General features: G+C 40.1%; 1 protein-coding gene across 1 annotated transcript in view; it reads right to left on the reverse strand.

The window, feature by feature from the left end:
• Positions 1-15,115: 15,115 nt before the first annotated feature.
• TMTC2 (transmembrane O-mannosyltransferase targeting cadherins 2) overlaps positions 15,116-27,176 on the reverse strand; it is a 364,646-nt gene continuing 352,585 nt past the window's right edge. The window contains exon 12 of the mRNA XM_077265461.1: positions 15,116-16,096. Coding sequence (XP_077121576.1) covers positions 15,917-16,096 — 180 coding nt within the window. The 3' untranslated portion in view covers positions 15,116-15,916. The remainder of the gene's footprint in view (positions 16,097-27,176) is intronic.

A 27,176-nucleotide genomic window follows, 5' to 3' on the forward strand; every position in this document is an offset into this window, starting at 1 on the left:
TGACAAAATAAATAAAAAATTAACATAGTCAAATTCTTTCTAACGCCGAACGTCATAAAAAAATTAAAAATACTGCTATTCTATTTGATTGGGATAAACCCCTGTGCCTTTAATGTCTCCGCCACCTCCCCCAATACATCCTACATTATTCTTAGTTGTTTTCCTTCATGTAGAATTAACCTACAAGGAAAGAAAGGGTTTATTTTAATTCCGATATTTTCGTCCCATTAACTTGCATTGGGATCGGGTATCGGTATCGGATTGGATTCCGATACTGTGACGGTATCGGCCGATACTTTCCGATACCGATACTTTCCGATATCGGAAAGTATCGCTCAACACTACTTGTTACACATCACAGGTCTTCACATAGTCCATAGCACTTTAACTCAGCGAACAGTTCATTAACATCCACAGGACACAAGAAGCACCAACAGTCTGTACCAATGGCAGATACTTCTCTGCCCGTAACTCCCTTTATCTGAAGTTACCTTACGGGAGCTCCTGCTCCACACACTGACTCCTGTCAGTCCTGGTTCCCAGGGAAGCTGCCGAACTGGGGTCACCGTCCTTGTGACCAGAGCACTTCAGATAGACCAGACCCACAGGTAGAACTGTAGCTTCACCAACACAGGAGCCATCACAGGCTCTTCAGATATGGCCTCTCCGTGCGCTATTAAGGAAGTCCAGTCCCCGGCACTTCCAACACACAGGCCCTCAGTCCATAACCTCACCAGGTGCTTCCAGGAATACAGTCCACTCCAGGTCTTTCCAACACACAGGCTATCAGTCCATGGCCTCACCATGTGCTTCCAGGAATCCAGTCCACTCCAACACACAGGCCATTCACAGGACCTCACACTCTGACCATTCAGGTCCATACACTCTGAACATGTGACCCAAACCCTGTTCACATTATGTACCTGTAACCACCCCCATAGGTGGGAGGTGTGTGGTTAGTCAGACATGCCCAGCTCTCCAACCAACCCTGCAAGTCTCCCTTTTTACTATACAAATACTTGTTGGACTGCAGGTCCCAGAACAACAATACTACAGGTTTACAGTGCAGACTTCTTCTGCGACACATACCGGCCATTTACAATCATGTCGGACATTGTTTCATTATCACTATTACAGATACACTTCCATGTGTATCCTGAGGAGCACATACAGCGCCCCCTGGCTGTAACATGGGTCACTGCATCACAGCCAATAATACATTTTTTTCAGGTTATTCGGCTAGAGGGGAAAAAAATCAATTTGAAAATGGCGCCCACCATGCCTGCGCAGTATCTGCTTTCAGTGTTGGCTGCTGTGATCTGATAGCTGCTACTGCACAGGCGCTTCTCTAAAATGGCACCACCCGCATTGGTGCAGAAGCAGTTATCGGATCACATTAATATATAAACAAAAAAATATATATTATTGGCACACAAAACATGACTGCAGAAGGTAATTTTTTCTTAAGTATATACAGATATTCATTATGCAAATTAGGGGCAGTCTGCATTATGAATCAGAGCACCACATACACCAAACCCGCCTTAAGGCACGAGAATCTCTAACACAAAACTGAAAATAATGATTAAAGAACAACCATTAAATGGATTTCATCAACCAAGGTATCATCTTAATCAGTATAACGGCGCTGACCTGACGCTGTGTGTAGGTTACTGTGTACAATCCTGCTGACGGGTTCCATTTAAGCAACACAATGTAGCTCCAAGTAAATCATATTTCTGTGAAATCAACCTGTCCAGTTATGAAGCAACACCACTTGTGAATCAATTTCTCCTGCTATTGTACAAATTGAACAGACAACAGGTAGAACTTCTAGGCGATCAGGAAGACAACCCCTATAAAGAAGTGGTTCTGCAGGTGCTGGCCGCAGACTGTTTCTCTGTTCTCATTCTTTTTGGCTGTTTTGGTAATTTTTGCATGTGATCATTGCTCTCATCCCTACAGAAGCATGAGGTGGTGTCTACAACACACAGAAGTTGCTCAGATGGTGCAACTCATCCAGGATGGCACATCAATGCGAGCTGTGGCAAGAAGGGTAGCTGTGTCTGTCAGCAGAGTGTTCACAGCATATACACCAGGAGACGTGGAGGGTGCCATAGAAGGGCAATAACTCAGCAGCAGGACCACTACCTCCTCCTTTGTACAAGGAAGAACAAGAGGAGCAGTGCCAAAGCCCTGCAAAGTGACCTCCAGCAGGCCACTAATATCCATGTGTCTGCTCAAACTGTCAGAAATAGACTCCATGAACGTGGTATGAGGGCCCGACATCCACAAGTGGTTGTTGTGCTTAAAGCCCAACAAAGTGCAGGGCGATTGGCATTAGCCAGAGAACACCAAGATTGGCAGATTCAACATTGGCACCCAGTGGTCTGCACAGATGAGAGCAGGTTCACAGAGCTCATGTAACAGAGTCTGGAGATGCTGTGGAGAACTTTCGGCTGCCTGCAAAATCCTCCAGCATGAGCGGTTTGGCAGTGGGTCGGTAATGGTGAGGGAAGGCATTTCTTTGGAGGACCGCTCAGCCCTCCATGTGCTAGCCAAAAGTACCCTAACTGCCATTAGGTACCAGGATCCTCAGACCCATTGTGAGGACATATGCAGATGCAGTGGGCCCTGGATTCCTCCTTATTAGAGATGGGCGGACACCTGGATGTTTGGGTCCAGCCGAAGTTACAAAAAGTTCGAGTAGCAGAACAGTACCCGGACCCGAACCCCATTCACTTGAATGGGGGGCAAGGACATCCAGTGTTTGCTGCGCTGTCATGTCCATGACAGCACGGCAAACATCACTTCTGATCAGCAGATAAATCATCCCCACCAGCCGCGGTTCCCATGCTGTCAAAAGACAGCGCGAGCACTCAGCTGTGATTGGAGGTATAAAGTTTACCTCTGGTCACTGGTGTCAGCTGATGGGAAAACTGATCCCATCATCCGATACCTGCTACTGCTAATTACATTGAGAGCAGGAGCATCAGATGGGAGCATTCATTAGCCACTCCTTCGCTGTAAATAAAAAAAAATGGCGTGTGTTCCCCTATACTTTTGCTAACCAGCCAGACAAAACTCACAGCTGGGAGCTGCAATCCTCAGCTGTCAGCTTCAGCAAGGCTAGTTATCAAGAATAGACGGGTCCCCACGCTGTTTGTTTTTTATTATTTAAATAATTTAAAAAAATGGCTAAAACTGACAGCTGGGGGCTAGTATACAGACAAAAGGAAAATGGCTGACAGCACTCACTTATTGGGGCGACCGTTCCATGTCCAGGGAACCTTCCTGGATATTCAAGGTAATCCAAATCAAATGAACAGTGCTCCAGCCGGGTGTAGTAGTATCGTAGAAAAAGTATTCATTCAGCCATGATAGAGCAAAATCATGGCTGAATAAATACTTTTTCTACGATACTACTACACCCGGCTGGAGCGCTGTTCATTTGATTTGGATTAGCTGGGGGCTAGTATTCTCAGGTTGGTAAGGGGCCATGAATATTGCCCCCCCCCGCCTAAAAATAGCAGCCCGCAGCTGCCCAGAAAAAAGCACATCTATTAGATGTGCCAATTGTGGTGCTTTGCCCGGCTCTTACCACTTGCCCTGAAGCGGTGGCAAGTGGGTTCATATTTGTGGGGTTGATGTTACCTTTGTATTGTCAGGTGACATCAAGCACACAGCTTAGTAATGAAGAGGCGTCTCTAAGACACCTATCCATTACTAATCCAATAGTTGTACGGTACATAAACACGCAGCCAGAATAAAGTCCTTTATTTGAAATAAGACTAAACAGTTATCCATTTTTATTTAAACGCATAATTTCAGTGAAGCCCTTGATCTCCTGTAATAAAAGAAACAACAATATACCATACCTGTCCGGCGTTCTGTCCCACACTGTAATCCATGTCTGGGGGATAAACAGTTTTCAATCTGGACGGTGCCAAGATGCGACCGTTCAGGCTGAAAACCACTGGTGAATGAGCTGCTGTGAGCACAGCCTCAGAGACTGGTGGTGATGTCATTGAGGTTACGTCCAGTCACTGAGACTCCTTTCCCAGCTGGGCTGAACTGCTCTGGCCTCGTTGACATCCCCGCTAGCACCGTTTTATTTTACAGCAGGAACAGCTAATGAAAATTCCCATCCGCTGCTTGTGGGCTCGCTATTATTAGCGGCAGCAAGTATTAGTTATTGGGAGCTGTAATCCCATCAGCTGACACCAGTGACTGGAGGTAAAGCTTATACCTCCAATCACAGGTAAGAACTCCTGCTGTCATTTGACAGTGCAGGAACTGTGGCTCTCTGCCCGTAGGGGATGATTTCCCCACAGATCAGAAGCAGTGTTCACCGCGCTGCCATGGCACAGCTGACCAGCGGTGGATACCGCATCGCTGATGACTGAACACTGGCATCCTCACCCACCAGGTACTATCCTATACAGGCTCCATTGCCCAGAGCCTAGTGCATGACCAGACATATTTAAAGTGACTATGGTGTCACTACTATTATCGCACTGAACGCGATTAACCAATATACTGCAGTCCGTTACTGATGAAGGTCCAGTGAGGCCAAAACGTCTATTATTTTCCGGCTGCATTAAAAAAATCCAAAACAAATTCTAGAAGTTGAGTGCCAAGTTTTCTTTATTATACATGTATGGTGAGGGGCCCTACTTGAGCACCTTCTGAGGTTGTGCATACGGTGTTTTTCCTTTATACAGGCACGTGGAGGCCACACACAATACTGAGCATAATTTCCTTGTCTTGAAGCATTTACACTGAAGTTGGATCTGCCTGCAATTTGATTTTCCACTTTGATGCTGAGTCCAAATCCAGACTTCCATGGGAAATGAATTGTGATTTACATAGACCAATTTTATGTTTTATTGTTCTCAAAGCATCTCACTATGTAATGAATAAATATTTGCAACTGGAATGTTTCAGTGATATCTAGGATGTGGTATTTTAGTGTTCTATTTATTTTTCTGAGCAGTGTATATTGTAGTGGCAGATATTTGTGTTACAAGGATACTCATAAAAGACCATCAAGAGAGAAAATATTTAAGCTGATTGATCTTTGACCCTGGTATTAAGTGCAAGGACTTCAATATGTATTGAAGCCAAGAAGGTGAACATAATATACCATCAAATTAGATAGTGATGCATTGTAATATACTTTTACAAAAAAAAGACAAAGTGCAGTTTTATCAGTTGCAAACCTATTTTAGAAAAACGAGAGCTCGGATTTCACTAGTCTCCATAGAGAAAGTAATTTAAAATCTAAATATACATTTCCTCGTACAATTCAACATTTAGGACAATTTAAATTTCTTTTTATTCATTTAAGTAGAAAATTGTTAGGTAAGTAATTCAGACCATATTATATACAGAATGAAACTGAATGGCTGGTGCATGAAAAACATTCACAGACACACCTTTCTCTGAGTAATCTTTCCACAAAGCTTTCAAGCATTAGTACCCTTGATAGCTAAAAAATTCTATCCAAGAAATTCTGTATATTTAAAGTGTTATTCTCAGCAGCAGATGCATACTTGTTGTTAATATATAAATGAAGCCCCAACAAAGTTTATTTCTTGTAACTTTGTTCTTTTTCATCTTCATCTGTCCTTCGGTAACCAGCCTCACACTGCTGAATGGACAGTCATATCGTTATCTGATCAAACTACATTTAGCAGAAGCACTTGCTTCTCCTCAGTGCTACAGACCCTTCCACTCTTGTGTGCTTACTAGCCCCACATCTAGTGTAGAATTCATCTTAAGCTTCTGTGCACTTTCTGCTCCTGTACAGTATTCCTGCCTAACAGATTTTTATCTTCTGACACCTACTTCAATATATTTGCCTTTGTGGTTTTAGACCATTGGTAGCTGGTTTATAGCAGAGCTCCACTCTTCACCACAATGGTGTATAGATTTATATTTATTGCCCTCTGCTGAGATATCACTTTTGTGAAACTAAAAATGCTGCTGCATTGATGCATATGGTAGAAGGCAACCCTGTCATATTCAAGAGAGTTTCAATAATCTGATCTATCAGCAGCAGGCAACAAACTTTGCTGAACTAATTTCAACCCCTGTATATAGAGCTCCATCATACAGTATCTTTCTCTTTCCAGACCCTCTATACAAAGAACCATTATACAGTATATCTCACCTTTCTGTCGCATTCTTCATTACATGACTCTTTGACTCCTGTATCCTGTATTTTTTGCATCTATTGAAGTTGTCTCTCACAAACTGCATATTGGGCCTTCTGAAAATCCTACACATGGAGAAATGAGTGGGGGCTCCAAACCTCATATCAATAGAGTGTCAACCACAGCTGCCAAGCAGGAACAGCCTAGTGGAAAGTCTATGACTACTTAGTCCCAATATCTGTGATATAACCTGGGATGACAGTATGATATTTAATATCGGACACAGCACAGCACCAATTCAAAGTGTTTACTTTGGAATCCTTTATCTGAAGGTTCTGTTTGACCTAATATCTATATATTACATAGTAACATAGTTAGTAAGGCCGAAAAAAGACATTTGTCCATCCAGTTCTGCCTATATTCCATCATAATAAATCCCCAGATCTACATCCTTCTACAGAACCTAATAATTGTATGATACAATATTGTTCTGTTCCAGGAAGACATCCAGGCCTCTCTTGAACCCCTCGACTGAGTTCGCCATCACCACCTCCTTAGGCAAGCAATTCCAGATTCTCACTGCCCTAACAGTAAAGAATCCTCTTCTATGTTGGTGGAAAAACCTTCTCTCCTCCAGACGCAAAGAATGCCCCCTTGTGCCCGTCACCTTCCTTGGTATAAACAGATCCTCAGCGAGATATTTGTATTGTCCCCTTATATACTTATACACGGTTATTAGATCGCCCCTCAGTCGTCTTTTTTCTAGACTAAATAATCCTAATTTCGCTAATCTATCTGGGTATTGCAGTTCTCCCATCCCCTTTATTAATTTTGTTGCCCTCCTTTGTACTCTCTCTAGTTCCATTATATCCTTCCTGAGCACCGGTGCCCAAAACTGGACACAGTACTCCATGTGCGGTCTAACTAGGGATTTGTACAGAGGCAATATAATGCTCTCATCATGTGTATCCAGACCTCTTTTAATGCACCCCATGATCCGGTTTGCCTTGGCAGCTGCTGCCTGGAACTGGCTGCTCCAGGTAAGTTTATCATTAACTAGGATCCCCAAGTCCTTCTCCCTGTCAGATTTACCCAGTGGTTTCCCGTTCAGTGTGTAATGGTGATATTGATTCCTTCTTCCCATGTGTATAACCTTACATTTATCATTGTTAAACCTCATCTGCCACCTTTCAGCCCAAGTTTCCAACTTATCCAGATCCATCTGTAGCAGAATACTATCTTCTCTTGTATTAACTGCTTTACATAGTTTTGTATCATCTGCAAATATCAATATTTTACTGTGTAAACCTTCTACCAGATCATTAATGAATATGTTGAAGAGAACAGGTCCCAATACCGACCCCTGCGGTACCCCACTGGTCACAGCGACCCAGTTAGAGACTATACCATTTATAACCACCCTCTGCTTTCTATCACTAAGCCAGTTATTGATGTATCACATTCAAACTATGTGCTTTTTTAAATCATTTTACTGATCTTCTGGAATAGAAAACACATTTTAATAATTCTTGTCTTCATCCACACTGTTTGGACGAAGAAGGATGAGTACAACCCCAAGAACACTGTCCCAACTGTGTAGCATGGTGGGGTAAAAGTCATACTTTGAGGGTGCTTTTCTACAAAAGGGACAAGATGACTGCACCTTACTGAGGGGAAGAGATTTTGGACAACAACCTGCTTCCTTCAGTAAGAGCTCTGAAGATGGGTCATGGCTGGGTCTTCCAGCATGACAATGACCTGAAACACACAGCCAGAGCAACTAAGTGGTGGCTCCATAAAAAGCATTTCAAGATACTGGAGTGGCCTAGCCAGTATCCAGACCTGAACCCCAAAAAAATATTTTTAGGGAGCTGACCAGCAACAGCCATGAAGCCTAATAGATTTAGAGAAGATCTGTATGGAGGAGTGGGCCAAAATCCCTGCTGCAGTGTGTGCAAAGTTGGTCAAGAACTACAGGAAACATCTGACCTCTGTAACTGCAAACAAAGGATTCTGCACCAAATATTAAGTTCTGTTTTTCTATTGTATTAAATACAGTATTTTCTTTCCATCCGGAGATCTCAATCTGTGCATGTGCCACCTCTGGCAGCCATTTTCCTGAAGGCCAGATTGATGCCCCAGGCGCAGATTGAGATCTCGGCAACAAGATCTCGTCTTGAGAACTTGGGAGATGAGATCTCGGAGCAGAGATCTCAATCTGGGCATGCGCTACCTCCTGTGGCCATTTTCCTGGAGGCCACAGCATCAAGTCAATAGACGTTCGGGGACTACGGACTTATACATAATGTCACCGGAGCCCCCTGCTCGAACCTGCCACACCAGGCTGGAATGGGAGCGAGATCATCACCCTGCAGCGTCAGACCACTGGAAGAATTGCCCAACTCCTTCTGCCACCATGCTAACTGTAAGTACATTCCAACTATAAGATGCACCCCCGTTTTTCGGGAAAAAAGTGCGTCTTATAGTCCGAAAAAAACGGTACTTATTTCATGCAATAAAATTCAAAATTAGCTATCTAAAAATTATTCAAAGGGATTTTCTGGATTTTTATTTTAGATCGTGTCTCACAGAAAAATTGCAAAGTTGGCAGTGTTTGAAATACTTATTTTCCCCACTGTAGACCAGGGCAGTGCCAATAGCAACTGTAGGGTAGATAGAGCAGAGAGAAGGACCCTTTGGTTGTTTTCATGTGTGTTTTGGGGGGGGGGGATAAATGGAAATTAGGGAAAATTTAAAAATGAGTTATACGGACAGTCGAGTATATATATATATATATATATATATATATATATATATATATATATATATATATATATATATATATATATACTAGCTGTACTACCCGGCTTTGCCCGGGTTAATGACTGCTGTTAGCAAAATAGAATGCGTTAACAAAAATTTATTCTGCACACAAAAACCACAAAACAAATAGATAGAAATGTAATTATTAAAAGGCAAAAACTAAGCTAATAGAAGAATTTCACAACATATATTAGCTTTGTTATACTGAGAATGTCTTTGTTGCCTATATTAACCAATCAGAGCTCAGATTAATTAACTGTAGCAAAATAGAAGCTGAGCTGTGATTGGTTGCTATTGGCAGCCTGATAAATCCCCAGCCAACAGTAAGCCCTCCCCCCTGGCAGTATATATTAGCTCACACATACACATTAGTGTAGCAAGTTGTGTGCAGCAAGTTTTGCGCATGGCGAGTTTTGCGCGTGGCGAGTTTTATGTGTGGTGCCTTTTGAGTATGTGCAAGTATTGTGTGAGGCAACTTTTGCATGTGTTGCAACTTTTGTGCATGTGGCAATTTTTCTGCGTGTGCAAGTTTTGCGTGTGGCGAGTTTTCCATGAGGTGAGTTTTGCACGTGTGGCGAGTTTTGCATGTGGAGAGTTTTGCGCGTGGCGAGTTTTGAGTGGCGACTTTTGTGTTTCGACTTTTATGTGGCGAGGTTGGTGTATGTGTGGTGAAATGTGCGCTGAGGGTCGTATATGTGTTCGAGCACGTGGTAGTGTGTGGCGCATTTTGTGTGTGTGTTCATATCCCCGTGGTGGTGTGGTGATTATCCCATGTTGGGGCCCCACCTTAGCAACTGTACAGTATATACTCTTTGGCGCCATCGCTGTCATTCTTTAAGTCCCCCTTGTTCACATCTGGCAGCTGTTAATTTGCCTCCAACACTTTTCCTTTCACTTTTTCCCCATTATGTAGATAGGGGCAAAATTGTTTGGTGAATTGGAAAGCGCGGGGTTAAAATTTCACCTCACAACATAGCCTATGACGCTCTCGGGGTCCAGACGTGTGACTGTGCAAAATTTTGTGCCTGTAGCTGCGACGCCTCCAACACTTTTCCTTTCACTTTTTCCCCATTATGTAGATAGGGGCAAAATTGTTTGGTGAATTGGAAAGCGCGGGGTTAAAATTTCACCTCACAACATAGCCTATGACGCTCTCGGGGTCCAGACGTGTGACTATGCAAAATTTTGTGGCTGTAGCTGCGACGGTTCAGATGCCAATCCCGGACATACATACATACACACATACACACATTCAGCTTTATATATTAGATATATGTTTACATTATGGCTACACTGTTATTTTGGTAATAACCCTTCAAAGCATACTTGTCATTTCAGGTGACTGCTGAAGATAAGTTGTGAATGCACGAGGAGTTCCTGCTCTCCTTTCTCTGTGTAGAACGTGTTCAAAAGTAGCAGTAAGGAGAACATTATACAGCTGTACTAAGAGATGTAGCTGTGAACCCATCTCTGGGGTTAGGAAAACATTTACATGGGAGCATCAGTCAGATTGTGTTTGTGTCTCTCTTTCTCTGTTCCTCTTCCTCACACAATAAACTTCAATTGGTAGCTTTAATCTATTGTCTCAATGAGAAATCATTCCCTCTAATGTTGAAGCAGGGCAGATTTGAGCGTCTTTTTATTTATTTATTTATTTTTTAGAGTGAATGACTAAATCAGAAGGCAGGGAGTTAAAGTGGCTCATTAAAAAAAGAAAAGGAACGCATAGTTCTCTGATCAGATATATTGCAAAGTTTCTTATATTGAATTTTGATATGGATTAATATAGTTTGTGACCATTCAAAATGAGATTATCCCTAAATTTCAAAATAAGATCAAAATAAAAACATATATTGCGCAGAATATGTGTACAATAGGTTTAATTGAAATGTTTCCTTTTTTGCCTTAATGAATGAGTTGGTCTAGAAAATATCAACACATTGAATACTTTGTTACCAATTGTCATTAAAGTGAACCTGTCACCTTCTATGTTTCAGAATAATCAATTATTGACAGTACGATAATTTTATTATCTAAAACATTTTTCAAGAGCTGCTAGAGATATGAAATGTGTGTCATCATTTTTAATGTATTGCAAAAACGCAAACAATAAAAATCTTTACGAAGAAACACTTAAGAGTGTGACAAGATTAGAACATATGGGGTGCATAAAAGAGATCACTGCTCGAAACACCAGATCAAACAGCAGGTGGAAAAAATTGCTTTTGCTATGGTGGACCTGTATCATGTGGCCATCCATGTATCGGAAAGGGCGGCTTGTATAACCATGTCTATCTGCTTGCATTTTGCTAGCTTCAGAGGTCGAGGTGAATAACGGAATGTAAATTAGAGACCACCAATTTAAAGAAGGGGAGGGATGGGATTTGAGGTGCAAATAGTAAAAAATGCAAATATAGCCTTTTCACTTTTCTCTAAATGCTGTCAAATAGGTTTCAGAATGCATATACAACAAAAAGGTGACAGGTTCTCTTCATATAGTTCATCATATATAGTGATGAGTGAGTGTACTCGTTACTCGAGATTTCCGAGCATGCTCGGGTGTTCTCCGAGTATCTTGGGTCTGCTCGTAAATTATGTTTGAGTCGTCGCAGTTGCTTGATTTGCAGCTGTTAGACAGCCTGAATACATGTGGGGATTCCCTAACAAACAGGCAACCCCCACATGTATTCAGGTTGTCTAACAGCCGCAAATCATGCAGGTGCGGGGACTCAAACATAATCTACGAGCATGCCCAAAATACTCGGAGACCGCCCGAGGATGCTCGGAAATCTCGAGTAACTAGCACACTCGCCCATCACTATTCATATATATTTAAAACAGAACCAATTGTATAGCAATGTTAAGTATTTTTGTAAGATGTATTCCAAAATTTATATAGTAGCCAAAAAAATGTGGTTGCAGTGGTTTTCATATAACTCTTTCATAGGAAGAAACATGAACAACTTAAAAAGTGAACATTTGTTACAATTCTTCAAAATTGACATCCAGTTGGAACAGTAAATAATAAATTCACATTCTTAGGTAAAACATATTACATTGCAGTTTTTCTTTTTTTTACACAATTTATGAAACAAATGCCCAAACTGCATTTTAAATGTTGATTGGATAAGAAGACCCTGTTAATAAATTCTACAACCCTGTTAACACATAATAACTCTGGTATTAGCTTTAATTAGGAAAAAAAAATATCATAGCAAACCTGTGTTGCATAACCTTTAGTGCTGGATTTAGGCTACTTGCAGAGACAAATTATGTTCTCATTAGTGCAAATGTTTGAAAGAAACAGCCGCATACGTTAAGGTAAAAACATTTTTTAAAAAAAATCTTAAGTCGGTCGTAATATTTCTCGCTAAATGAAATAACGTCTAGAAGAAAATATTTGACTTTTCCGTAAAAGTTTAAGAAAAATAAATCTCTAAAAAGTACTGGCTTTAAATATCACACAGTGATAAACATGATGTGCTATATACATTAATAACCAAAAGGGAACATTGGGAAATCAGAATACTTTTCAATTCTAAAACTGGGTGAAATTTAATAGAGCTGTGTGGCGTGCATTAATTATGTCATTTCATAGATAATAATAGATACATTGAAGAAAGTAACAGTTGGTAATAAACAAACAGTAAATATAAATGTCAGTGATGCAGCTGGCCGGTTGCCTGGCGTATTGCGTCTTGTTTGGAACGGTTTATTGTAATGTCTGCAAGCAGTGAAAAAAAATAAACTAGAAGCCTAAAGAGCAAATAACAACATATGGGAGCACAGCAAACCCAATCTAGCGCCACAGGAACGGGAAAGACTGAACAAAAAGAGGTGTACCGCATAATCCTCTCAGCAAATGTATAAATAAATCTATAGTATATGTACATGAAGTGTTATACGCTGTATGAAAGCAGATAAGTTTTCAGAAAGCCATAGAAATAATTTACTTAAATCTTAATGTAAAAATGTAAAGTATGTGAATATAAAACATATTTTGTAAACTATGAAGTATGCTTAAGTGAAAGTTTAACGTTACTTTTTTTATTATCTGAAGGAGTGGGTGAGACCTGTAACCACACTGTTAGGCTATGTTCACACAATGAGCTTTTGATGCTGCAGATTTTCTGCACCATTAAGAAAAGTAGGTTACTTGCCTTTTTTTTTCGAAAATATGCAGCGTAAAAAACTCACCAAAAACTCATGGAGGGAATGTAACCTTAAAGCAGTTTTCCCAGGACCAACACTTTTGGTTACATAATGGTTAAGCATGCGCTCTCCTACTCCAGTCAAGGTCTATGTGACTTGTTGAGTATAGCACAAGGTTATCCATCAGTATGATAGACTTTGAATGGACTGGCAGCGACCTGGTTGCCCGCCACGCCATTCAAATTAGACCGCTGTTCTCATGATTGCTTGGACACTCAGCAATACAAAGGATAAGTGATGGGTCAATTCTAGGACCCCTTGAAACTTAACTGAAAGAACCAATGTATCAACGTTTTTAGAAGCTTTCAAACAGGACAAGAACTCTTACCTAGACATACAGTGTTCTGACTGGTGATCTCTATTGTGCAGATTTTATCTAGGAAGCATAGAGTTTAAAATAAAAACCCATTCACATGTGCTGTACTATACATTTTTGGAGTCTCTACACTGCATATCTGTGGCCATTAAGCCTTGAGTATATAGCCTTATGTGTAACATCAGGACTAAAGCTTTTTTGTTGAGAAACAAAAGTAACACTGGAGGTAACATTTATAAATGATATGCAATTTTAGCATGTAGCTTAAGCTTAGACATAAGAAAGGGGACTGAATTTCAGCTGCATACAATCAACTTCCATTGACTGGCCAAGTTTACATGTTAATAACTTGGCTTAAATGGGTTATCCAAGACTATATCATTTTTTACTATGGGCCTAAGAACTAACATGCAGGTAGTTGCTAACTACCTGCCCTATTGTGCTCAGCTGCGATCTTTGCTGGCATGGAGAGGTCACAGTCTGGTCCGGATTGTGATTGAGCGGCTTCTAATCCGCTCTGCTCTGTTTACGGGGCGTGACTACCAATGTTATACTGATTGACAGACGGCTCCCAGATGCAAAACCCTGGGAGCCAACTGTAAGTCAGAATGGCATTGACAGTCATGCCAGGTTGATAGAGCAGCCTGGGAGAAGAAGAGCTGCTCGGTTGAAGTGGAGCAGCTGAATCGATGGCAAGACCGGTCAGTGACAGCTCTAAGCTGGCCCTGGGTAGAACAGGCAGGTAGTTGCCTCTCTATTAGTTTTTAGGCCCATAGTAAAAAAAAAAAAAAAAAAGTATTGTATTTCATAATATTATTTACTATATTGTCATATTCATCTACTTAGTTCAACAGAGCTGTAGAAAATTATTTGTGCAGACCATTTCCATTTAAATACACATGAAATTGCTACTGTCCTTCCGATTTTATATGGTTAAAGAATTGCTTACAAAAAAAACTTTTATAAACCTAGTGTCTAAGGGGGCCTATGAGAAGCAGGCCATCTACAAAGCTGTCAAAATATATTCATAATACAGATGTAGCAAACTTTACCTTTACAATCAACATGTTACATACAGGATGCAGCAAACTTTAATTTCACATGTCAAACAGGCACATGCCGTAACAAAAAGTCAATGAAAAGCATCATGGTATACAATATGTTTGATGTTAAGTTACAGTTTGCTACATCTGCATATTACAAGATATGGAACAGGGTTATTGTTCACCCAATGCATACACACAGTCCAACCCGTCTCAGGGTAATTTATTTTTACCCTAAGCATTGAATGGTGGCAATAGTTATCAAGTCCAGTTTTTGGATAAATGAGGCCTGCTGTCCTAATTTAGCATGGTCAGTCTATATGTTTTATATGGTTCATGGGAAATCACCACAATAAACTGAAAGACTGGAACTAATGCAGAACTGTGCTTATATCAGGAAGGCAATAGCCTCGCTCCCATGCCACCAATAGAAGATTTTTATGAGTTTCAGGAATTGTGAACACTTTTAGTTATACTACACTTGTGTAACATAATTACTGGATCTAACTTTATATAGAAATCAATAGGAGACAATATTGTGATAAAAAATCATTTTCATTTTTACAAAATAAATATTTTATTTGCCTTAAAATAAAGGAGAATCTTATGGATTTTAAAACACACACGCCCACACAAAAAGGTAAAAAAAAAAAAAATAAGGTCTTTCATCACCTTCACTCACGACCACATATTAAACTTCCAGCAGGCGCAGGGCATGGTTTGTGTCACCCTTTGATTTTACTTTGTAAAAACAAACTGTCCCATACTAATGTAACTAAGACGGAGACAGAATATTAAGATATCCTGATGATGAATCGTGTTGCTTTGCTTTTGTTAGAAGCAATTTATCATTGTTCGAGCTCAATCATACACGCATGGAAAAAGAAATAACGCATCAGATCACATCAGCAGCCCTACTGAAAACAGTTTAGTTTGGCAGAAAATAATTAAACATTTAATAAAATTAGTGAATTAGCTGTAATGGAATCACTGTAAATAATTATTTTAGTATTGAAGATTACCTACATTGTTATACCTTGCATTATAACTTTATAGACTACTATCGATTTTGGCCTACTTAAGAATTATGCACCAGTTGCATTGTGATGAAGACAGACCTCACTTTAAGTGCCTTTCGTAATCCGGGCTAATGCAAGCATTTCCTAGTCCCTTCTGGGGATTTCATATCCCCCGACATCATTATTTCCCTTTTTTTTTAATACATCTACTTTGCCAAAAAGCAAAAAAATTCTTCTATCATCACCTATGCTTCTCAGACAGAATGCCCAGCTTGTAGCTCATCTGTTCCTTTCATGTCCAATATTAGAAACTAACATTTGGTCAAAAGTCTCTACTCCTCTTTGTCACGTTTTCGATGTCTTTAGACCTTGTTTCTCCATGATGTTCCACAACTTCCGAAGGTTAGATTGAGTGATGCCATCATCCGGCTTGAACTGAAGAGCTCGGAGGTAGTTGGCTTCTGCTTCTTCTAATTTACCATTGAGATGAAGAATGGCACCCAGATTCATCAAAGCGGCAGGATACTGGAATTAGAGAATTCAAATTAGACAAACGTGCCACAACAAAATAAGTTATCATTGTGCTTACGACCAACAGTACGAGTTATAGTCAACATTTCATGGTAATTAAACACATATCTATCAAATTCAATCTTTTATATTGTTTTTTTTCCATTGTAATTCTATGAATAGATTAGTATATACATTAGCATTTGTATTGTTAATACATCATTTGCAATTACTACATCTTGAAGTAGGCCATATCATGGTTTGACGACTTACTGTAAAGAATCCTTTCCGTGTTTATGCCAGAATCATATTTCCTCCATATATATTTATAGATGTTGACACTAGTCTAAAAGCGCATTTATACTGCACGATTATCATGAATGGGCGATCCCAGGAATGCTAATTTCACAAAAATACTGCAGCTTAAACAGTATGTGGTATTATTGGATATAATATGTATTCGTGGTGTAGTTGTGATGATAGAGGACAATGTGTAGCCGGTTTATTTTGGCCTTTTCTAGCAGTAATTTAGTTAATGTTGGTCTTTGTATAGTGTACATTAGGTTAGCAACATGGTATACTCTATATATGTATAGAGCCTATTTTAAATGTAGGGGGTTTCGTATGGTGAGACATGCGCTTTGGGGCTTGGGCCCCTGATCTCTTAGGACCCTAGCAACGCCCCTGTCGTTTAGTACAGTTTTTTTTACATATTTATATTAATTAGTCATACATTTAACACTTTTTTTTATATTCATTACCTATTGCTTACAAAGCAGCATGCCTACTTGAAAAGTTGGAGGATGTCTGTAACATAGTACACTGTGCTGTAATGCTTTATTGGAGATGACCTGGCTATGGGACAGATGCTTTGTAGAGGCTCAGCGTGCCTTAGTTCTTAGCTCAAATTTTTAATTATTAAACACTTTTTATTATCAAAACGATCAATTATTAAACAGTGTATTATATATCAACTGCCCATTTTGCACAAGATGTTCATAATAAAAAGCAGTCATTACATCCATATTAACAGAACAGTTAACAAATCTCTATGTAATGGCTAAATAAAAAATGCTTTAATGATACTTCTAAGCCTGCGGTTGTATGATATGCTCATTGAAGCAACCAAAAATATCCATATGGCGACAAGATGGCAAAAAATAATATTTTTAAGAATTGTTGCTTCACAAAGGATATGATTTATAAATCAGTAACCAAAGGGCCTGCAGAGTTTGATCTCATTGGTATTTATAAGGCGTACAAATCCTCCTTGCCGCAATCAAGTACGTGACTAAGGTGAAAAAGGGAAAAAGTGGATCCTGATGCAAAAACCAACTGAGTAACCGTTTCAGGTTAATGATAAGTACGGCTGGAGAGAAGCTTTTAAAAGCCATTCTCCATTTAAAAAATAATCTGTGCACTCAGCTATTTTTTTGGCAGGATTATTGCAAAGATAAAGGCAGTTAAGTCCACCGATGAAAGAATAAATCCATTTCTTTGTAGTACCGTACTCAGGTTTGGCGTTCTTCCTTAATTGTGCCGTATAGCAGTGATCTGTATCTTGGGGCTCATCCAGCTGTAGTAAAACTACATCTCCCAACATGTCATAACAGCTATATCGTATACAAGATATTTGAGACTTTAAATAAAAGCACAAAAATTAAGCCAAATGGATTTGCTTCTATACCTAGTAATATGACGTGAGGCTAAAGCTCATCGACAACATACACTCCCATTCACTTACACATAAACTGCAATATTTCCTATTGAAGAATTGGAACTCATTGGTACCTCTAGGATGCCACAATAAGCAAAAAGGAAAAAAGTCAGTACCACGTGAATTCTTTGTGATTTGCTAGTGGGGGTATCCTAGAAGTCACAATGAGACCTCATTCAGCTTCATTACTCTGCGATGTAGCAGCGACAGTAAGTGATTTTTGCTCTTGAGACTTGTGTTATGGCCAAAATAGCTTTATAGCCCAAGTCTTAAAGGGAACTTGTCACTAGGTTTTTGATACCTAATTGGAGAGCAGCATTAAGTAGTGACAGATACTCTGATTCCAGCGATGTGTCACATACTGAGCTGCTTACTGTAGTTTTGATAAAATCACTGTTTTAGGCTACTTTCACACTAGCGTCGTGCGCTGCACGTCGTAATGCGACGTTGCGACGTACCGACGCATACTGTGGAAGCGCCGCACAACGGGGGCAGCGGATGCATTTTTTCCACGCATCCGCTGCCCCATTGTGAGCTCCGAGGAGGAGGGGGCGGAGTTCCGGCCGCACATGCGCGGTCGGAAATGCTGGACACGACGCACCAAAAATCGTTACATGCAACGGTTTTTTGTGCCGACGGTCCGACGCAACCGTCGCACGACGGTTGCGATGTGTGGGAATGCGTCGCAAATGTTAGTCTATGGAGAAAAAACACATCCTGCAAGCAATTTTGCAGGATGCGTTTTTTTTCCAAGACGACGCATTGCAACATGCGTCGTACGACGCTAGTGTGAAAGAGGCCTTATTACCGGCAAGAGATTGTTAGAGGACTAGTACGCCTGCTGCCATCTAGTCCTCCATATTCATGAGCTCTGTATAATCCCATCCTCAACACCGATTGGCAGCATTCTGTGTACACAGTGCATGGGCAGAAAACTTCCAATCACTGATGGGGTGGGCTAATACAGAGCTCAGTATTCAGAAAAATTACAGCAAGCAGCTCAATGAAGGACATCACTGGAATCAGGGTCTCTGACCCTACACTATTCTGCTCTTAAATGGGTTAGTAAAAACCTGATGACAGATTCTCTTCAATATCAAATCATAAACTATATTTCAGTTCAATTTGAAATTCTGTCGTAAAATCCATTTCTCAAGAACAAAAAACACCAAACATAGTAGTTCAATATAGATACAAGTGCATCATTTTATTCAACTTTACCTGCCATAATGTACTCCAAATATAAAAAAAAGATCAGCTTAAAGTGTCCATTAAAGTTTCAGTCAAAATATTGTGCGGTATATTAGAAATAGTTTCCTCTTTACGATTACCGTGACTTTCCCTTTTAAGAATTATGGTGTCTACTAGCAATTACTGACTTAAACTAGATTAAACACATCAAAGTAAATAGCAGTCTTTCACAGCGCAATATTTACATGCAATTTACGTTGCTTTACAGTAAATGAACTAATTTATATATCGTCATGGCCTGAAGCCATTGTCCTACAATAAAATGTTCAAAGAGCTAGCTAAGTCTCAGAAATTCCCATCTTTAATTTGATCTGAAACTTACAGCAGCCATGGGAGTTCACTAGGAGGCTATTAACATCATGAGGCATAAATATATTTAACTGAACTTTTATTTTCATTTGGAGTGTAACAACACTGCCCAAAGCGAAAAAAAGCAATGAGAGAGATTTGCCAACATGTATTGGCTACAGTCTAAAAAGTGCCTGAAACGTGTGGACTAATTCATTTTTTAAAATGCTTTTTAAAAGTGCTCAAAGCTAATAAATGGCATTTTACTAAACAACATCTTAGTTGACACTGTGCTAAAAGTCTAGGTTTATGTCAACCTTCTTCTAGTCCTATCATGTATGTCACTAATGAGGATGATGACGGAGGCCATTACTTCTTCTAGTGTATGTAGTTTCCAGGTACCAAACTAAAAAGAAATGGTGGCACCGCAGTTAGCATTGTTACCTTACAAAACTAGGTATCTGGACTTAAACCTATTAGCAATATAAGTGTAGTGTGTGTGTGTGTTCATGTGTGTGTGTTCATGTGTGTGTGCAGTGTGAGTGTGTGTGCAGTGTGAGAGTGTGTGTGTGAGAGTGTGTGTATGCGTGCATGTGTGTGTGAGAGTGTGTGTGTGAGTGTGTGTGTGTGAGTGTGTATGCGTGCATGTGTGTGTGAGAGTGTGTGTGTGTGAGAGTGTGTGTGTGTGTGTGTGTGTGAGAGTGTGTGTGTGTGAGAGTGTGTGTGTGTGAGTGTGTGTGAGAGAGTGTGTGTGTGAGAGTGTGTGTGTGAGAGAGTGTGTGTGTGAGAGTGTGTGTGTGTGAGTGTGTATGTGTATGCGTGCGAGTGGTTGTGTGTGCATAAATGTAAGTTTTCTCTGAACTACCCAATGACTGACATCACTTTTCTTGGTAGCTTTAATAACTATGTTTAGGACAGCCTTTACTTAATCCGGTTATATATAGGTGTTCACTTACATACCACGCCAACTGGCTTACTACGAAACTGTCTCTAATGTGCATGTTACATATTGAACAATAGAAATGTAGCGCAAAACCTGTCGCATGAAAGCAAATATCACTATGGCAATTTCCCCCAATTTATCGAATAACTGTACAATTGTGCTCCTCCATATAACAAAATACAGAAATAACCAGTGTGAAAGTAGGATATCCGCAATCACAAATGGAAAGAAAAGTGACTTTTCTTACATGAATAATGCAGGAAATCCCAAGACAGATATTTGTGGTACTCAGGAAAGTTTATAAATCACGACATATTTCTTTCATTTTCATCCAATTTAGCAATGCAGTTAGGATAGATTTCTGCAATTACAGCTAATCTTCATTGACGTTTACCTCTTCAGTGGTCATGCCCATAAATTCATGGTGCGCCCTAATTTCTGTTTACATAAAGGCAATCTGTCTAAATGTCTGTAAACCGATCGCTTACAACCCTAGCAAAGTGATTGCAAAAGAGGAAGTGATCCTATACTGGAGAGGCTTTCAATTACACTACGGATTCTCTATGGGATACTTTTGCCAAATTAACTATATTCTAACATCATGTAAATTGGTTTTCTTATTACAAACAGAATCTATCCTAATTGCTAAAGAATGTAAATTAATACATGCTGTAAATATGTATACACACACGTATACATATGAGAAAAACACAAGTACACAGTTATGTATCAGAACATAATGAAATAATGTCCTGATGCAGAAAACGATAAAATTAAAAAGGTGTATTCTGTTTTGTTCATGACTGTGTAAATACAGAACACACACACACGCGTTCAAGTCTTCTAAGCAGGTGAGGAAACAACTCATGTGCACGCATTGCAGGACTTTAGGTATCCATGGTTACGACCACTAGCAACTAGCTAACTGTCACTATATCAGCGGTCGTAACCATGGACACCTAAGGTCCTGCAATGCCTGCACATGAGGAAAATTAGAAAAACTATACTACATTTCTAATTGGAGGTATTTGCTAATATTATTATTATTACACCTGCTACATATTGGGATAGGATCTTGGAGATGGGAATACCCCTTTAAGTCACCTCAGACCAAGTTTGGTTTCTGTTCTACAGTGCCTGGCTGGGGACACTACACCATCTGCTTTGTTGAGTAAGGCATTCAATGAATGTAAACACATAATGTGTCACACATGTGCTTCAGTGCATTTTAATTTGTAAATATGCCCCAATGTTCTCAATTAAGACATAAGCATTACTATTTTATAATAAGCAATTAAAATAGTATTCAGATTGTTCTAAAACAGTAAATACACAAATATACCAAAAAGGGTTCTGACTTTTAATATTGTGCTTTCACAATTAAATGAAATTCCCCCTTGTATATCTACCAATTCGCACTATTAGCATCAGATCTAGCTGCAAATTAGAAAATACAGACAGAGGTGCTTATTTCATGCTGTGAAAATGTTAAATGACATGAAACCTTATAATTATCACATACGCATGTGCTAACCCTCTCTTAATTGAAATGGGCTCACAAAGAGGATAGGGGCAAGGTGCCTGATCCCGTTATGCCCCAAATCACTTACTGAGGAATCTAGCAGCTGTTTTGCAAAAGCCATTAACGTCATTATAAAGCTATTTATACCGCTATATGAATGAGAGATCTTCTGAAGCTTTATCTTTCAAGAGTGTGCGGCTACTTTGACGACACTCAAAAAAACTCATTCTCCTATGTGAGAATCAGTAAGAAGGTACAGAATGGGAACTTGAGGTGGTTGTTCATTTTAGAAAACCCCTTTTCAGACACATTATCAGGGCATTCTCAGTTAATTGAAAAGAGTTCCTCATCCCTCAAATCTGGATAAAAGAGCTAAAAAGAACATTTCTCTCTTGACATTACACATATATAATGCAATTCCCCATTTCCTTGTTTTGATACAGCAGGGAAATTTAACACTAGCTGTCACGACCCACTACAGTTAGTAGCTGATCATGGGTGTCCATGTGATCAGCCCAATGGTAGGGAGAAACTTTCATAATTTGTATAATTTACTAAATTAATAAAATATAAGATCCATTATTTTTTTTTACTCTAGTCTTTAAAATAAATGTGTCATGAACGCGCCCCTTGGTGCCCCGCCTGTCGTCACTATTATGTCGGAGAAATCATGTGGTATTTTGTCCTCACTTGCACCCATGAGACATTTTGCACCCCCTGAGGACACGGAAGGTAAGCTTGGCAAAGTTTTACACAGACACCATGCTGTCTACACGGGAGTGTGATTATGTGGCCCACGCAGTTGCTAACGTGGCACCGCATTCGCTCACAACCATGACAGGATGAGAGGCCCCTTTCACTAGCATCAGTAAAACATTACTTTATCAGCCCAGTAAGACTGCCACCAGTTCCTCGATAGATATAAGCCCAGTCCGTTAACTGTATTACAGTACAGACCAAAAGTTTGGACACACCTTCTCATTTAAAGATTTTTCTTTATTTCCATGGATGTGAAAATTTTACATTCACACTGAAGGCATCAAAACTATGAATTAACACGTGGAATTATATACTTAACAAAAAAGTGTGAAACAACTGAAATTATGTCTTATATTCTAGGTTCTTCAAAGTAGCCACATTTTGCTTTGATGACTGCTTTGCACACTCTTGGCATTCTCTTCGTGAGTTTCAAGAGGTAGTCACAGGAATGGTTTTCACTTCACAGGTGTGCCCTGTCAGGTATAATAAGTGGGATTTCTTGCCTCATAAATGGGGTTGGGACCATCAGTTGTGTTGTGCAGAAGTCTGGTGGATACACAGTTGATAGTCCTACTGAATAGACTGTTAGAATTTGTATTATGGTAAGAAAAAAGCAGCTAAGTAAAGAAAAACGAGCCATCATTACTTTAAGAAACGAAGGTCAGTCAGTGCGAAAAATTGGAAAAACTTTGAAAGTGTCCCCAAGTGCAGTGGCAAAAACCGTCAAGCGCTACAAAGAAACTGGCTCACATGAGGAAAGCCCCAGGAAACTAAGACCAAGAGTCACCTCTGCTTCTGAGGATAAGTTTATCCGAGTCACCAGCCTCAGAAATTGCAGGTTAACAGCAGCTCAGATTAGAGACCAGGTCAATGCCACACAGAGTTCTAGCAGCAGACACATCTCTACAACAACTGTTAAGAGGAGACTTTGTGCAGCAGGCCTTCATGGTAAAATAGCTGCTAGGAAACCACTGCTAGGGACAGGCAACAAGCAGAAGAGACTTGTTTGGGCTAAAGAACACAAGGAATTGACATTAGACCAGTGGAAATCTGTGCTTTGGTCTGATAAGTCCAAATTTGAGATCTTTGGTTCCAACCACCGTGTCTTTGTGCGACGCAGAAAAGGTGAACGGATGGACTCAAAATTGAAGGCATACTGAAACAGCATGGCTACCACAGCATCTTGCAGCGGCATGCTATTCCATCCGGTTTGCGTTTAGTTGGACCATCATTTATTTTTCAACAGGACAATGACCCCAAACACACCTCCAGGCTGTGTAAGGGCTATTTGACCAACAAAGAGTGATGGGGTGCTACGCCAAATGACCTGGCCTCCACAGTCACCAGACCTGAAACCAATCGAGATGGTTTGGGGTGAGCTGGACCGCAGAGTGAAGGCAAAAGGGACAACAAGTGCTAAGCATCTCTGGGAACTCCTTCAAGATTGTTGGAAGACCACTCCCAGTGTCTACCTCTTGAAGCTCATCAAGAGTGTGCAAAGCAGTCATCAAAGAAAAAGGTGGCTACTTTGAAGAACCTAGAATATAAGACATTTTTTCAGTTGTTTCACACTTTTTTGTTAAGTATATAATTCCACATGTGTTAATTCATAGTTTTGATGCCTTCAGTGTGAATGTACAATTTTCATAGTCATGGAAATATAGAAAAATCTTTAAATGAGAAGGTGTATCCAAACTTTTGGTCTGTACTGTATATCAAGCCAGAAACTAGCCCGGTAGCATGGAAAATTGAGATCGAGAACACAGCCGAAGATTTGCGGATTGAGATAAAAGAGGAGCCCAAGGTTAAATTATATATTTAATCACCTTAAGGGCACACTAGACAATACACTATATACACAATGGTTATACATATACAATGGTCAGATATGCAAATACAGGTGAAGTATAAAAGATATAGGCAGATGATACAAAAGTCAATTTCCGGTTTGATTTTTGGCCGTTGGATGCTGGCGACCACATGGGAGGTGAGGAAGGTCAGCTATTTCTGGTTTCTTCCAACATGTTACACTGCGTGACCTCCAACGGTAGAGAACAAAAGTTCACATCATCCTACATGCACTTAACCCCTTGGTCAGTCACTTCCTTCACCGCCTTCAGGGATGACCCTAATCTCCCTCCCACTTGCTCTGGCAGCTGAAACTCCAAAACCAATGATGGATCATTACTTCTGTATGAAAGGTCATAAAGCGGTAGCTTTGGAGCCATCTGATCCTGCTGGGCCCCCCATTACACTTGGAGACCAAACATGACCTCGGCAGCTGGCGTCTACTCCATACTTCCACCGTGGGGAGAGGGGTGAATGGATCAAGACCCTGGAAGCCGTTCATCTCTTTCCAGAGATCTCAAACATGTAACTGGTGTGTAGCTAGGATGTACAATAACTCCATACTCTCCTTAAATCTCATGAAATTACCCTCTGACTGGAGGAAGTTTGAATGAAGCAGTCGCACAGCGTGGGCTGCACAGGTGGTCATTCTGTATGAACTTGAATACTAGCTGGTGTAGCTAGACCACCTGCTGAGCCAGGTGTCCTGGTTCAGTTGCAAATGCTGAAGATGTAATAGAAGTTATTCTGTACACTACAAATCCTCATCAACAATCTGTCACCATGTTTCAAGTTTCAAGAAGGAGAGGCAAAGAGCAGAATTCCAGGGGTCTGATGTTTTCTGGTTTTATTGCGGATTAAAAAAAGACCGCATTTTCAGACTATAATACACACTTTTTTCCCAAAATTTGGCAGAAAAATGAGCTTATATCTTATAATGCGAAGGTAGCTTACTGATGGGAAGGGTGCAGCTACGGAGGAGTGGTGTCAGAGAAGGCAGGGTCACTGCTACAGGAGGCCAGTGGCGGCAGGAGTGGGGTCATGCTGCAAGCCCTGGGCTGGGAGGAAGGCATGTCCAGTGATGCGAGGCGGCGAGCTCTGGGTTTTCATAAGATGTTGGTGGTGAACGAAGTCCCATTCCCATTGATTTCCCTGCGGTGGGCTTCCGGAAAATGTCTGCCGGAGGCAGCGCATATGCAGATCAAGATCCCGGGAGACTAAATTGTACTCTAAAATGCACCATATTATTTAAACTTTTTTTCCCCTATTTTCCTCCTCAAAATTTGAGGTACGTTTTATGATCTGATGCATCTTCTACTCTGCAAAATATGGCATACCATCTGCTACAGCATTGCTTGTGCTCTTAATAATATAAGTAAGATCCTGCCGAATAGTCCTCAATATCCATAAAGCTCTAATTATTCTCACCCCCCATCACTAATCACTAATTGGCAGCTTCTGCCTGTGCAAAGCATTTAATATTGTATATGACCCTACAAGCTTTAGCTTTACTAATTATGATAATTTGCCTGGAGTTTCACTTGAAAGAAGTAAATAGTTATGTAATAATAGATTCCCATTCATGTATTGTGACAAAAAAATAGTCATATTTCCAATTCAGATTTTTTGGGAATATTTGCTGACAACCACTGTGAGTTCTGTTTCAGGTTAACCTTTAATTAGTTGCATGGGGACCACTGAACCCCAAGCGAGTTTGTTTTTATCATATTTTCGCAGGTATGGAAGGTAGGTAACCGTCCATTATGGAGGCTTCCTAGTTATATGAGATATATAAGATATGTGCTTTCTGTGCCAAATAATTACTTGTTGTTTCAAAGTATATGAGTAGATCTTAAAATTGTTTTGATTACTAAACATTTTATATTATTGCTTAGCTAACATGTTGCACCTTAAGTTCCTTAAAAAAAAAAGTGTAAAATTTCTAATATATGTTTATTTTTCGATGTGGAAACTGAGGTCCTATAGTTCCCACCTGACTAATAATGTACCGTAAGTATTTTTGCACAACCAACTGAAGGCCAATAAAAGATCTCTGGACCAAATTGTTCTAGTCACCATCCATGTTTAGACATTCCACACGTGTAGTGAATGTGATGTTTTTGATACATTCTTAACCAATTAGTGCTACAAGAGAAATGAAACAGTTGCTGCTCTGTATAGGCAACCGCCAAGAAATTTATGAGCTCCATCAAATTTTCAAAGGGCTTAGCCTTTCACAATATATCAATGATGACCTATTCATACTTAAGCTAATTAGTATTGGATCAGTGGGGTCCAACACTCTGCCCACATCCCCATCAATGAGCTGATAGCAGCTCCTGTGTAGTGCGGATGTAATTATTGAACGGAGCTGCCCTGCACAGCTCCTTACAATGTGTAGCGGTCGCTGTCAGGTATTGCTGTTCTGCAGTACCATTGAGTAAGAGAATAGGAGATGTTCTACGGTGCTCAGCAAGGGCCACTGCACATTGAATGGAGATGAATATTGCAACACCATTCAGTGTTTACTTCTGGCAACCAGCAGGGATGTTGGGTGTTGGTCCTTCACTGATCAGATTTTCATGACCTATCCAAGAGGTATATCATTAATACATTGTGACTGGAAAAAACTTTTTAATGTTATTTATATAGCTTGTAGATGCTTTTTCTTCAGTGGTGTGCAGATTTTTCATGTTTAGCAATGTTGTCTTGCTGTTAAAAATATGTAAGAAATGTCTGCCATTACATAATGGAAAGTACTTTGAAA

Source organism: Ranitomeya variabilis, chromosome 5 (assembly GCF_051348905.1).
Source record: "Ranitomeya variabilis isolate aRanVar5 chromosome 5, aRanVar5.hap1, whole genome shotgun sequence".
Classification (NCBI taxonomy): Eukaryota; Metazoa; Chordata; class Amphibia; order Anura; family Dendrobatidae; genus Ranitomeya; species Ranitomeya variabilis.